Source organism: Macaca fascicularis, chromosome 10 (assembly GCF_037993035.2).
Source record: "Macaca fascicularis isolate 582-1 chromosome 10, T2T-MFA8v1.1".
Lineage (NCBI taxonomy): Eukaryota > Metazoa > Chordata > Mammalia > Primates > Cercopithecidae > Macaca > Macaca fascicularis.
The window spans coordinates 7,888,112-7,901,636 of NC_088384.1; the positions used below are offsets into that span (position 1 = coordinate 7,888,112).

At 39.3% G+C, this 13,525-nt stretch overlaps 1 protein-coding gene across 3 annotated transcripts in view; it reads left to right on the forward strand.

Moving 5' to 3' along the window:
- EFCAB6 (EF-hand calcium binding domain 6) overlaps positions 1-13,525 on the forward strand; it is a 309,283-nt gene that overhangs the window by 140,090 nt on the left and 155,668 nt on the right. For all 3 annotated transcript variants that reach the window (XM_005567057.5, XM_065522029.2, XM_074003581.1), the window contains 3 exons: positions 850-960; positions 4,597-4,705; positions 10,326-10,493. In XM_005567057.5, the coding sequence (XP_005567114.3) occupies positions 850-960; positions 4,597-4,705; positions 10,326-10,493 (388 nt within the window). The remainder of the gene's footprint in view (positions 1-849; positions 961-4,596; positions 4,706-10,325; positions 10,494-13,525) is intronic.

Consider the following 13,525-nt stretch of genomic DNA (forward strand, 5'->3'; position numbering starts at 1 on the left):
ACAATTTTCCAATTAATTATTCTTGCTAAGACTTTAAATCTGTACTGACTTTCTATTGCTGCCATAACAAAGTACACAAGCCTAGTGGCTTATAACAACACGTATTATCTTCATGTTTGATAGGTTGAAGCCCCACATGGGTCTCACTGGGCTAGAATCAAGGAATCAGTGGGGCTTTTTTCCTTCTGGGGAATCTGGGGGCAAATTCATTTCTTGCTTTTTCCAGCTTCTAGAAGCCACCTGCATTTGTTGGTTCACAGCCCCTTCCTCTGTCTTTCAAAGCCACCAGCTTCACACCTCTGCCCTTCTGTCCTCACATCTTCTGATGGCTGCAGCTAGGAAAAGCTCTCCAATTTTAAGAATGTATGGGATTAGAGTGGGCCCACCTGGATAAACCAGAAGAGTCGCTCCATCTCCAGATCTGCCCTCCATCATATCTACCATGTTCCTTTGCTGGGGCAAGAACGTAGTCACAGAGGCTCAGGATTGGAGGGTGGACCCCATGGTAGCCATTGTCCTCCCCGCCCCAACATAGAGGCTCTTGAAATGATGAATTTGAAAGAATTATTTTATGGACATTATTATTTTAATCAAATCCCTTAGATTCTTCCTTCAGTGTATGCTACCATTAACAATATAGAGACATGTAGATCTAATATGTTTGATTTTTCCTTGCTTTAAAAAATCAATTCATAGTACTATTTTACTAAGTGATTTTGTTTACATTAGATTTGAAACTTCATATAAATGCATTGCTGCCATTTTCAATTCAACATGAAGAACCTAATCCATGCAGTGTTACAGAAAAAATGTTTAAAGTAATGTTTTTGCTGTTATTTTTAAATACAGATTTGGACTTAAAGCCACCACTAAAATCAACTGGAAGAAGTTTCTAACATCATTTCATGAGCCTCGGGGGTTGGAAATTACCAGTAAAGGTCCCCTGACAAAAAGAAATAGGTATGTAAAAAAAAAAAAGGAACAAATTTTAGTTACACATATCATATTATGTAAAAGATCAGAGAATATCTGTGTTCCTTTTTTTGCATTGATTGAATAATCGATTAGTCTCCATTGAATAATTGCCAACTTTTATGCAGTAATTTACCGTTTACAAATTTTTCATATTTAAGGCTGCCTTAAACTATAAGGTTGGTATAATTATTATTTCAATTTCTAGATGAGAAGCATAAGATGATACAATCTTAACTCGATCACCTGCTCAGAGTGTGGTGGAGGCAGCTGTGGACCACAAAGGCTCCAGGCGCACAGGCTGCCTGGAGGGCAAGCACTGCCCCCCAGCTCTAAGCATATCCTTGTAACATTGTATATACACATGTATTTGTTAGGTGTTACATGGAAAGGAACAATATATGTTCGTTTGTTTTCCAGCCACTGTCTGAGTGGCCCAGATATCAGGGGTCACGGAGATTGTTTGTCTGTCATTATTTCTGTTTTCATTTTAATATCTATTATAACCTCAGATTTGCAATACCACATCTATTGTGGTGGGGGCCCAAAATGTTTCTAACAATGTTTAATAATATGAAATGTTAGAATTCAGCTTTTTGCTCTGAGAAGTATTTTATGTTGATGTGTATCCTGTATTCATTGCCCTATATGAATCTTTAAGAAAAAAAACAGGCTTTATAATATTGGCACATTCATTGAAAGTGCTGTGCTCTACTGTAAAGTAAAATATACCATGGAGTTAATTCCTATTTCGTGGGTCCCGTCCCTGTCTCGGGGATTTATGAATATTTAATGAACTGCCCCTGTTAGCAGCCTTGCAGGTAATCAGAGCCTCCCTCTCTGCTCCAGAGCTGCAGCCTCTGAGTTCATCCCTTACATGAAGTTACTTCTGTTTCTTTATGATTTTCTTCTCTGATAGCATGTTGTCTAGAGGGGCTGTCAGAATTAAAGTTTTATTTACTTTAAAACAGTGGTTCTCAAATGGGGACTATTTTTCCTCCCAGGAGATATCTGGCAATGTCACGGATATTTTTGGTTGTCACACTGAGGGTGGGGAAGCTACTAATGGGAGCTGATCATAACCCCAAAAGACACAAATGCCATCATCCTTAAGGTTGAAGCCTCAGAACATCAAAATCATGAAAATATAATTCTGGAAAAAATAATTTAAAAATTATTTAGGCTGGCATGGTGGCTCATGCCTATAATCCCAGCATGTTGGGAGGCCAAGGTGGGTGGATCACCTGAGGTCAGGAGTTCGAGATCAGCCTGACCAACATGGAGAAACCCCATCTCTACTAAAATACAAAATTAGCCGGGTGTGGTGGTGCATGCCTGTAATCCCAGCTACTCAGGAGACTGAGGCAGGAGAATCGCTTGAACCTGGGATGCAGAGGTTTGCAATGAGCCAAGATCTCACCATTGCACTCCAGCCTGGGCAACAAGAGCAAAACTTTATCTCAAAAAAAAAAAAAAAAAATTGTTTTAAAGGTATTTATTTACATTTTTAAAAGGGGATTTACTTGAGAAACATAAAAACACAATAGAACACTTCAGAGACCACTTTACACAAAAAATAGACAATAATGACACCTATTTTTCAAGCATAAACACTCAGATATACTAGTGACCATCACATAGGTGTGACACTTATGAGCAGATTAACCATGAACCATATTCCTAAAGAAATAGGTCAAAAAGTGAAATATATAAATGCATATCACTATGGTGGGTAATTGCATGCACCCAGTTTCATAACTGCAGTCATTCAGAATACCACGACAGACAACCTAAGTGTTTCGCAAGATCAATCAAAATCCGCGTGGGTCACCACTGCCTGTGCAGTCGTCCGAAGAGCCAAGATCTTGAAAAATTTTATCTTTTACAAACGCAGTGAACAAAAATGACATCTCTTCATATATTGGGCGAGTTTCAGTGTTTTTACGTAACACATACAATGCTCACACACAAAGGCAACATTGTGATAATGCACTTTTGTGGAGTCAAATTTCCAATGTCCAAGGCAGCGGCAGAGAATGTCCCATTTCTGAGAGAGAGAGAACTGTGTTCTCTCTGGGCTCCCAGCTGATTGGATGGTACTCGCCAACATTGAGGGCACATCTTCCCCCCGCACCCTCCCTGCCCACTGAGACCCACACACTAATCTCCAGAAACACCCTTGCAGGCACACCCAACACAGTGCTTTACCAGGTTTCTAGGTATGCCTTCATCCGGTCAAGTTGACACCTGAAATTAAGTTCACAAATCTACTCTTGGCAGCTTGGTACCCACAGGCATCTCCTTAAACCATACTTAATTTCCAAATAACAACAATAGCACGGTCATAGTTCCACCTAACATGATGCAACTATGCTGTGTACAACTGAAAACACACAAATCCCTTGCCTAGAATTTGGCTTTTGGGATTGTAATCTTTCGGGATTGTGATTTTTGCGATTTTAGGCATTAGGGGCTTTAGAATTTAGAGATTTTGATCTTTTGGGATTTCAACATTTGGGATTATGGCATTTGGGATTGCATCTTTCAGGATTAAGATCCAAACCTGCACTGATATCTAGTGGGTAGAGGCCAGGCTTACTGCTCAACACTCTGCAGTGAGTCCTCACAACAAAGAGCTCTCCAGCCCGTATGTCAGGGACATCCGGTGGACAAAATCTGCTGTAAAAAGCGTCTGTTCATGCCAGTGCTGGCGGTCTGTAGAAAAACGAGGTTCCAACAAGTCATGTGAAGAACTTAGACTCAGGAAGCCAGCATATGTTTCTGAAAAGTGGTGGTAGGCATAGGCTTATTGTTTCTGCACTAACAGAAGAAGCTCAGATGGCTGTATAAATGCAGCAACAAAAACTCCCAAACAAATCTGAGAATGGTTTCACAGGTAAACTGACTGTCATTCATTGTTTCGCAGGAAAGGTACGATGGTCTAGTAGAACATCAGGAAAGAGAAGCACCCAATGGTATATTGTGATGAGATTCTGACAGTCTCCCTTTCTGAGCAAAGTCCACATTGAACTTGGTTTTGGTCTCCAGAGGGGGTAGTCATGGCCTTCAGAGCACACATGTACACTGATGGGCCCCAAGCTCATGGATGAAAGAGGCTGTAGAGGGAAAGGGGGCTCTGACAGTGTAGGGAGGCGTGGTCATTGTCAATGGAAAGGGAGAAGCTGAGAAGGCTGCTGTCCTTGCAGTTCTAAACACAGAATTTGTGCCCTCAGTTATCATGTGCATGAGACAGCTACAATGTGCTGCCCACACAGGAGAGAGGGCTTCCAGCTTCCCAGCCACTGAGGGCTCAGCACTGCTCCACAGTCCCTTTACTGATCTTGTTTGAGACCAAAACCACAGGTGTGCAAGATGGCTGATTAGTTGGTCTCGTGGGGAGAGGAGATGGTCCAGCAAGGCTCGCCCTGCAATTCGTGGCGTCTCTCTGCTCACAGTAACTTAGGTTCAGATGAGCCCCACAAATGCAGCACACTGTCAGGATAAAGAGCCACCCACAAATAAAGCACTATTGTATTGTGGTGAGGGTGCTCGTTTCTTGCATTAAGAAAGAACAAAGTTCAAGAATATAATCTTATTCCTGCTTTTCTCCTAATCATCTTGTAGCATCAACTCTAGAAATGAATCTCACAAGGAAAACATCATCACAAAGTTATTCAGACACACTGAAGACCGCTTTACATCACTGAAGAAAGCATTACTGATAATCAACACCGTAAGATTTTGAAAGCCTTCTCTTGTGAAACACTCATTGTTTCTAAGAATGCAAACACTCAGAACGAGACCAATAACAACTCCATATTGGTTCATTTATCTATCCAACAAACACTTCTTGAGCCCCAGTTACATGCTGGGAATTGTTCTGAGCACTTAGGGGTAGAAGCCCCAACCTCAAGAGTTGAGTCTAGTTGGGAGGACAGCCGATGGAAAATTAATTGCAATACAGTAAGATAAGTGCCAATTGTGATGGGAACAATGTGTGGCAAGATCGTAATGATTGTAGTGACTCATCATCATTCACTGTTTAATTAACAAACAATCCAGACCTGGTGACCCTTCCCCACCCTAACCCAGAGTTGATCAGTTCATAACCAACTTATTGCCCAAAACAGCATTTTCTTAGTGCCAAAATAGCCTACTTAATTTTTTAAAATTGTACTATAAAGAGAGGCTAATTCATGAATTTGCAACCTGCTTTTTCTCACGTTCACCATTAGCTCCTGTCTCACTTTAATATCGTTTTAGAAAGCAGCATTTGGATCCTTTTGATACACAACATTTACTAAGCACATTCGGTAATTGAAGCTCTAGTAAACAGTGAGGAGTAGAGTGAATTACTGTTTCTGAGGCTCACACAGGACTGTGTACAAATGATTTCAGAGGCCAAAGGTGTCCCTAGCTCAGCATCACCCTCCTAGAACCTGCCGTGGAGGGAACGTCTTGGAGCGTGAGGGTGGTGCCCCAGGGAGAAGCCAGCACTGCCTGGGGGTGGCCTCCAGGTTTGCGGGTTGCCGTCTGTGGAGACACCAGCGCCTGCGTCCGCCACACTGGAATATGCCATTGCATGGGGTTTCCAAGCACAGTGTGGATTCAGGAACATGGGGTTCTTCGAATGAATCTTTAGGCCTATGTGACTTGGTCTCTCTGAATGAGCAATAATGTTGAGTGCTTACTTTGTGCCAGGCACAGTCTTAAGTGATTCAGGAGTGTATACACTCACTAAATCCACTTCACACCTCAGTGAGGCAAACATGATTATTATCTCCATCTGACAGATGAGGAAAGGAGGCCTCTGTACTAAGTAACCCATTTGAGGCTACCCAGATAGTGGTGTTGGAGGCTGCCAGGCTCTAGAGCAGCCACACTCCAGCACTGGGCATGGCTGCCCTGGACCCTGCCAGCTGAGCCACCTGGAAAAAGATAAATGAGGCCTTTGTGTGTTACCCGCCCCCCCCCCCCCCCCCCCCCCCCCCCCGACTCAGGTTCTAATGGTATACTGAAGAAGTAATTTAATTAAAAATAGGGAAACGTTCATTTCCTTTAACGGAGGACTATACAATAATGCTAATCACTCCAACTATTGAACTATTTTAAAGTCATTGTTGTGGTATTCAACTTGAGATCAATAGACAGTGTAGCTTAAGAATTGAGTACATAGTCCATGCCGGGCCCCCATGCTGGGCACTTAGGCTAAGCACACAGATGATTAATGCTAAGTCCTTGCTGATGAGTTCACACTCTGGGGTATCACATCATGGCATTAACAATCAGATGCCTGACAGTTACATAGTGCATGGTTTCAGAGTGAGATTCCCCTCCCCTCCCATCCCCCCACCATGCACCCCACCACGGAGGGGACTGGGTAAGAAGGAGAACAAGGGTGGGAGCCAGGAGTGGGCAGGGCTGGGCCTTTTGCCTGGCTGCTCAGGGCAGTCATGGGAAACAGATCTCTCTACTGCTATAGAGAGGGATGCAAAATGTTTAGAAGAAAGATTGCTTTAGATCCACGCCCAGGCATGCATCCCATTTGCTATGTGTGCTGCCTCCAAACGCTGCCACCAGCTCTGCAAGTGGACCCAGCTGCTGTGATCACTTACATTTAAATCAGGTGTGGCTCACTTCTTATCAATCATCCAGAAGTAATTTGCATCCTGCCTTTTTACCTAGTCTTGAAGTTGTTATTTGTAGCTGACATGATTTTGTTAATAGGAAGTCCAATAGAATCCTCCCAGACATTAGAATTAATAATAGAATTTAGAAAGTCAATGGATACAAGGTCAATACACAAAGACCAACAATATTTCATAGAATTTAGAAAGTCACTGGATACAAGGTCAATACACAAAGACCAACAATATTTCAATAAACTGCAATAAACAATTAGAAAAAGATGAATTTTTAAAATATTATTTCTAATAACATTTTTTAAAAAATCAAGTACCTAGAAATATGTCTTACAAAAATGTGCAAATTCTCCACATTGAAGACTACAATGATTGCTTACAAAAATCATGCCATTCCTTCACAAACTTTCAGAAAATACAGGAGGAAGGAACACTTCCAGAATCATTCTCTGAGGCCAGTATTACCCTGATACCAAAACCAAGCAAAGGCATCACAAGAAAAGAACCACAGACCAATATCCTTTGTGAGTATAGTTGCAAAAATTCTCAACAAAATATTAGCAAACCGAAATCATCAATGCATAACAAGGCTTAAGTGCTGTGACCACATGGGATTTATCCCAGGATTGCAAAGTTGGTTTAACTTCCCCCAAAATCAATTAATATCATATGCAACATTAATAGAGTGAGAAACAAAACTACATGATTGTCTCAATAGATGCAAAAACAGTATTTGAAAAATCTAACACCTGTTTGTGATAATAACTTACCACAAATTAGAACAGAAGAGAAATACCTTCGCCTGAGAAAGGGAATTTACAACAAACCCATAGCCAGCAGCATAGTTAATGGTAAAAGACTGAACACCTTCCTGCTAAGATCAGGAACAGCACAAGAATGTCAGCTCTTGCTACTTCTAGTCAACACTGTGCTAGAGTTCTGGACAGTCCAATCAGGAAAGAAAAAGAAATAAAAGGCATCAAGATTGAAAAGGAAGAAGTAAAACTGTCTCTGTTCACAGAGGATACGATCTTATGTGCGGAAAATTCTAAGGAATTTGTGCATGTGTGCGTACACATATTGCTAGAACTAATAAATGAATTTATAAGGTTGCAGAAATATAAGATTAACATACAAAAATCAGTTATATTTCTATAAACTAGCTGTGAACATTCTGAAAAGGAACTTCTGAAAGCAATTCCATTCACAATAGCATCAAAAAGAATACAATAGCTAGGAATAAATTTATCAAAAGAAGTGCCAGATTTGTACATTGAAAATTACAAAATATTGTTAAAGGAAAGTAAAGAATATGTAAATAAATAAAAATACATTCCATATTTATAGATTGGAGGCACAAGATGACAGTTTTCTGCAAATTGCTTTGTAGATTCAGTGCAAACCCTATCAACATCCCAGCTGGCTTTTTTTTTTTTTTTTGCTTTTGAAAAACTATCTGAAAATTCGTATGGAAATGCAAGGTGGAAGAACAGCCAAAATGGTCTTGGAAAAGAAGAACAGAGTTAGAATACTTACAGTTCCAGAGTTTGAATCTTAGTGCAAAGCTATAGTAGTAAAGACTGTGTGATACTGGTTTGAAGACCAACATATAGATCAATGGAACAGAGTTGAGAGTTCATAAATAAACCCTTACATTTATGGTCCATTTATTTTTGACAAATTCAGTGGGGGAAAGGAAAATATTTGTTAAAATGTTAAGAGGTCAATTGGATATCCATAAGCAAAAAGATGAATTCAGTCCCTTACACCATACACAAGTAGATCTAAATATAAAAGGTAAACTGATAAAACTCTTAGAAGAAAAAAATATATAAATCTTTGTGACCTTGTGTTAGGCAAACATTTCTTAATGACACCAAAGTATAACCCATAAAAGAAACAAATCGATGCATTGGACTTTATCAAAATTAAATTTCATGCTTCAAAAGATACCTCTGAGAAAGTGAGAAGACAAGCCACAGACTGGGAGAAGATATATGCAAATCATATATCTGATAAAGGACTTGTATCTAGAATATACAAGTACTTTTAGAACTCAATAAGAAGACAACCTAATTTTTTAAATGGGTAAAATATATTAATAGGCATTTTACCCAAGAAGATCTATGAACAACCAGTAAAATCTTTTATGAACCCATGAAAAGATACTTGACAGCATGGTTACTAGAGAAGCTCAAAGCCACAAGATACCACTTCTCACCCTCTAGTATGGCTATAATGAAAAAGACAGACAATAATAAGTGTTGACAAGGATGTGTGGAGATACTGGAACTCTCATATACTGCTTGTGAAAATGCGAAATGTCACAGCCACTGTGGAAAACAGCATGGCAGTTTCTGTAAAAATTAAATGTGACTTATATAACCCAGCAATTCCACTCCTAGGTATCTGCCCAAGAGAAATGAAAGTGTGTCCACACAAAGACTTGTGTGCAAACATTCATAACAACATTATTTACAATTTCCAAACCAGAAACAATTCAAATGTCTATCAACTTGTGACAAGATAAACAAAATCTGGCAATGTAATGCTCAGTCAGGAATAAAAATACATGCTACAACATGGATGATCCTCAAAAACACTATGTTAGGAGAAAGAAGCCAGATGCAGGAAACCATGTATTTATGATTCTATTTACATGAAATATCCAGAAAAAGGCAAATATCTAGAGACGGAAAATGAAGTCATTGCCTTAGGTTGGGGCTGGACATGGGGAGTGACTGCAAATGTGCACGAGGTTTATTTTGGGGGTGCTGAAAATATTCTAGAATTAGTGGTGATGGTTACACAGTGCTGTAAATTTATTAAAGTCACTTAAAAAATTAGCTGTCAGTAATTTCTATTTAGGTATTAAAGAATTGATTATGACTCCCAAACCAAATGGTAAGCATGCATATATCCCCTAAAGTACTTAGGTTACCCCTCAAGAGAACCTTATATCCTTTTCAGATTTTGGAACCCCAAATAATAGTTGACATTTGCACACTGCTTTATTGCTTACTTAATAAATCCTTTTGTCACGTTAATATTCACTATGTCTCTATGTGAGGTGAGGGTTCTTTATTTACCCTGTCTTTCTAGTAAACAATATCTCTCAATTTTGGAATTCAGTCTACTTATTGATAAATTTTCTGGGGGAAGAAATTTTTTTCTCACTGTATTTTGCTCATAATATGTTTTCTTTATGCAGCATGGCTGAAATTTTTCTAGCAAAGTAATTGTCCATTTATGTAATGGATGAGACTTGGTGGAGAAACAAGTACAATTTATTCTTACTAAATTGGCGAACTGTAATTGAACTGCTGGGAAGTGTTGTGCCCCATGCGGTTGAACCCCCAGCTCTCAGGTGGGATAGGAGCTGTTCAAGCCATTCAAGCCTCTGGGGAAGGCAGTCAGCCTGAGCGTGAGAAATGGGCCTCATTGCTCACCCAAAGCCATGTCCTGATAGAGAACATTGTAGGAACTGCACCTGGAAAGTTCTAGCATTTCCCCTACACACACACACACACACAAACACACACACACACTGCTCGTGTTATATAAGGATCATCAATCGATGTATTTGCGTTTCCAATCATAATTCTATATTGCCAAAGCTCACTCTTTATTAAATGATGCTAAACATACGTAATACTTTTTCTTCCTTTTTTCTTTTTTCAAAAATTCTGTTATATATACTCTGATGCTCAGAAACCCAATGGACCGATAACAAGGGAAGAATTTCGACATATTCTAAATTGCGTGGCTGTAAAACTAAGCGATTCGGAATTCAAAGAACTAATGCAAACGCTTGACCCTGGGAACACTGGAGTGGTCAACATCAGCGTGTTTATTGATCTGGTTGAAAAGAACTCTAGGGTGAGTTTTGTAACAATTTCCTGTTTGGTTTTCTCTTTCTGCCGGGAAATGTCAGTATTCCTAATAAGAGATGCAGGTGAAATATGATTTAAATAAATTAACGACTTCCCAGTTTTCAACTCAGTCATTTCAAGTAAGGGTCCAGTGTTCAAGCATTGTTTGATTTTAACTTTTAGTTTCTGCATCTTAAAAAGGATGGTAATTGACATTTCTGAAAACCCATCCCTGAACAAGAGCCCTTTATATATATACAGGATGTAACTGGTACCACCTCGACAGCACTCCTCTTGCAGCCATGTCTTACTTATTTATTTATTTAGTGTTGTTCTTGTTTTTTTCTTGAGATGGAGTCTTTCTCTGTTGCCCAGGCTGGAGTGCAGTGGCATGATCTCGGCTCACTGCAGCCTCCGCCTGCCAGGTTCAAGCAATTCTCCTGCCTCAGCCTCCTGAGTAGCTGGGACTACAGGCACGTGCCGCCACGCCCGGGTAATTTTTGTATTTTTAGTAGAGACAGGGTTTCACCGTGTTGGCCAGGCTGGCCTTTATCTCCTGACCTCGTGATCCACCTGCCTCAGCCTCCCAAAGTGCGGGCATTACAGGCATGAGCCACTGCACCTGGCCACAGCCATGTCTTTAAAAGGAGTATTTGTGAGTGACTACTGTGGTTCTCATTCATATTTTTAGAGTTTCGTACCCTACGTTGGTTCAACTTTAAAAAAATAACTGCTTATTGCCTTTAGTGACTAGCATTTGCCTTTAGCATTTGTTTCTTTAGACTGAAAAGTTGACAGTTTTATTATTAGAAATGCTTCTATAACTTTAATAGCTATTAGCATTAAAACAGTTTTAAGAACTTTATCAGATTCATTTCAGATAGTGCATGCAATAGGCTTTAACAGATTCTTGTTGAAATGTTTTTTAAAAAGCTTCCTTTAACAGGTACAAATTAGCTTTTAATTTTAGATTTTCGAAGTTGGCATCCCTATGAATCAAATTCAAACCAGTAATATCACGAGACGCACTGTTTCCCTAAAGGTGACGTTTCTACTGAATGGATCTGAATGGGGTGCCTGGCTTTGGGGAAAGCTTTAAGATGGTTTAGCTGAAGCCAGCTGCATTCTGTTCTGATGGTTTCTGTGCAAAGTACAATTTATTCATCATCAATAAATCCTTTCCATCTGTCGTGGTTTTGCATCAAGGTCTTGGGAAGATATTATGGCATACTTCTTGTTTTAAAATGGGACAGTTTATTGGAGCGAAAGTGTCATATTTAAATTACCTCCTCTTGGTACATGTAGACATTTTCTAACAACATTTTGGAGATAATTTTAATAGGCCATAATACATAACTTATTCAAATGTTTTGTGATTACACAAGTAACAGAAATTCTTTGTAGATTAGAATATATCCCAAACTACAAAGGTGAAAATAATGATAAAAATCCCAAATCCCAATACTCAGAGATAGTTACACAGTTAAAATTGTGATAAATTTTCTTCTGCTCTTTGTGTGTGGGTGGGCACATTTTTTTGTTTACATAGTTGAACTCACTCTTTGTATGACTTTGTATATTCCATTTTTTCAGCTTCACATTATATGATGAGCCTTCCCCCTCACCCCACATCATTAAAAACTCATCATAAACAAGATCGTCAATGGTATCTTAGAGTGTTCTGTGCACGTCCTTGTCACTGGGGCAGCTGAGCTGTTTCTCTTCTTCCTTTCGTTATGCTGGACATCTTTGTGCACAGATCTCCATTCATATCTAAATATTTCCTTAGAATAGATTTGAGAAGTGGAAATACTGGCCCAAAAGGTGTGGGCATTCTTATGTTGCTGGATACATATATACAGACATATTGTAAATCCAGTTATATATTATAATATAATTACATCATATATTACATATTATTATAGTTTTACAATTATTATATTAATTAATTACATCCTGGTACCTGCTTTATTGTATATATTATACTTTAGCAATAATTGAATTATGTATAATATATATCCAGATATATAATATAATTATCATATAAATATACTATATCTGGATATATATAGACATTTGTACACTGCTTTATTGCTTACTTAATAAATCCTATATTATAATTATATGATACTATATTATTATATAATTATGCTATATAATTATAGCATAATATGTTATGTACACATATTATATATAACAGTTATATATACATAGTTACATGATATATAGTATATTACAAATTAGCTATATTATATATCAACTATATTACTATATTATATACTATAATTTAGTATAATGTATATAAAATTCCTTTATGCATAAAAGGCCTTGTGATCTGTTTTGCTAGACAGTGGGTCGGAATAGGCTGACCGTTGGTGTTGGCTGTACCCCATACCTGTCCTGCATAAGTGATAGATGCGTGTGTGAACCTGTGCACCCATGCCATGTATGTGGCGTATGGATGCCTGAGCATGTGCCTTGACTCAGTTTACTGCCAGTGCTTCAGAGTCAGATCAAGCCTGGTGGCCTGGGAGTAGAGGCATCCAGCCAGGGTAGGAGCTTGTGCACCTGCGTTCGACTCCCTGCCTCCACCTCTTATTAGCTGTGACCTGGGGCAAATAATTTACCTCTCTAAGACTCATTTCTTTACCTGTAAAACCAGGTTGATTATGGTACCACCTTGTAAGGTTGTTGGGAATTTAACAGGATAATGCGCATAAAATGTTAAGAATCTGTTTTCTTTAAAAACAAAATGTAGGCACGTAAGCAATCCCTTCTCCACGTGGCAAGTGGTGTGATCTTTGTTTAGTATAAAATAGATCATGTCTGTCTTCACGCCTTCACCTTTCCAATGACTTTCTGGGAAGACCTCTTCATCCAGTTCCTCAGGCTCCCCGGCTGCCCTTCTCAGGCCTTGGCGTGCGCTGCATCTGCTACCTGGGATTCCTTCCAGCTCCTTGTGACCTATGTTACCATCTCCAGAGCTCAGCGCCCCCAGAGCCTGCACAGGGACCCTCCCAGCCTCAGAGTCACATTTGT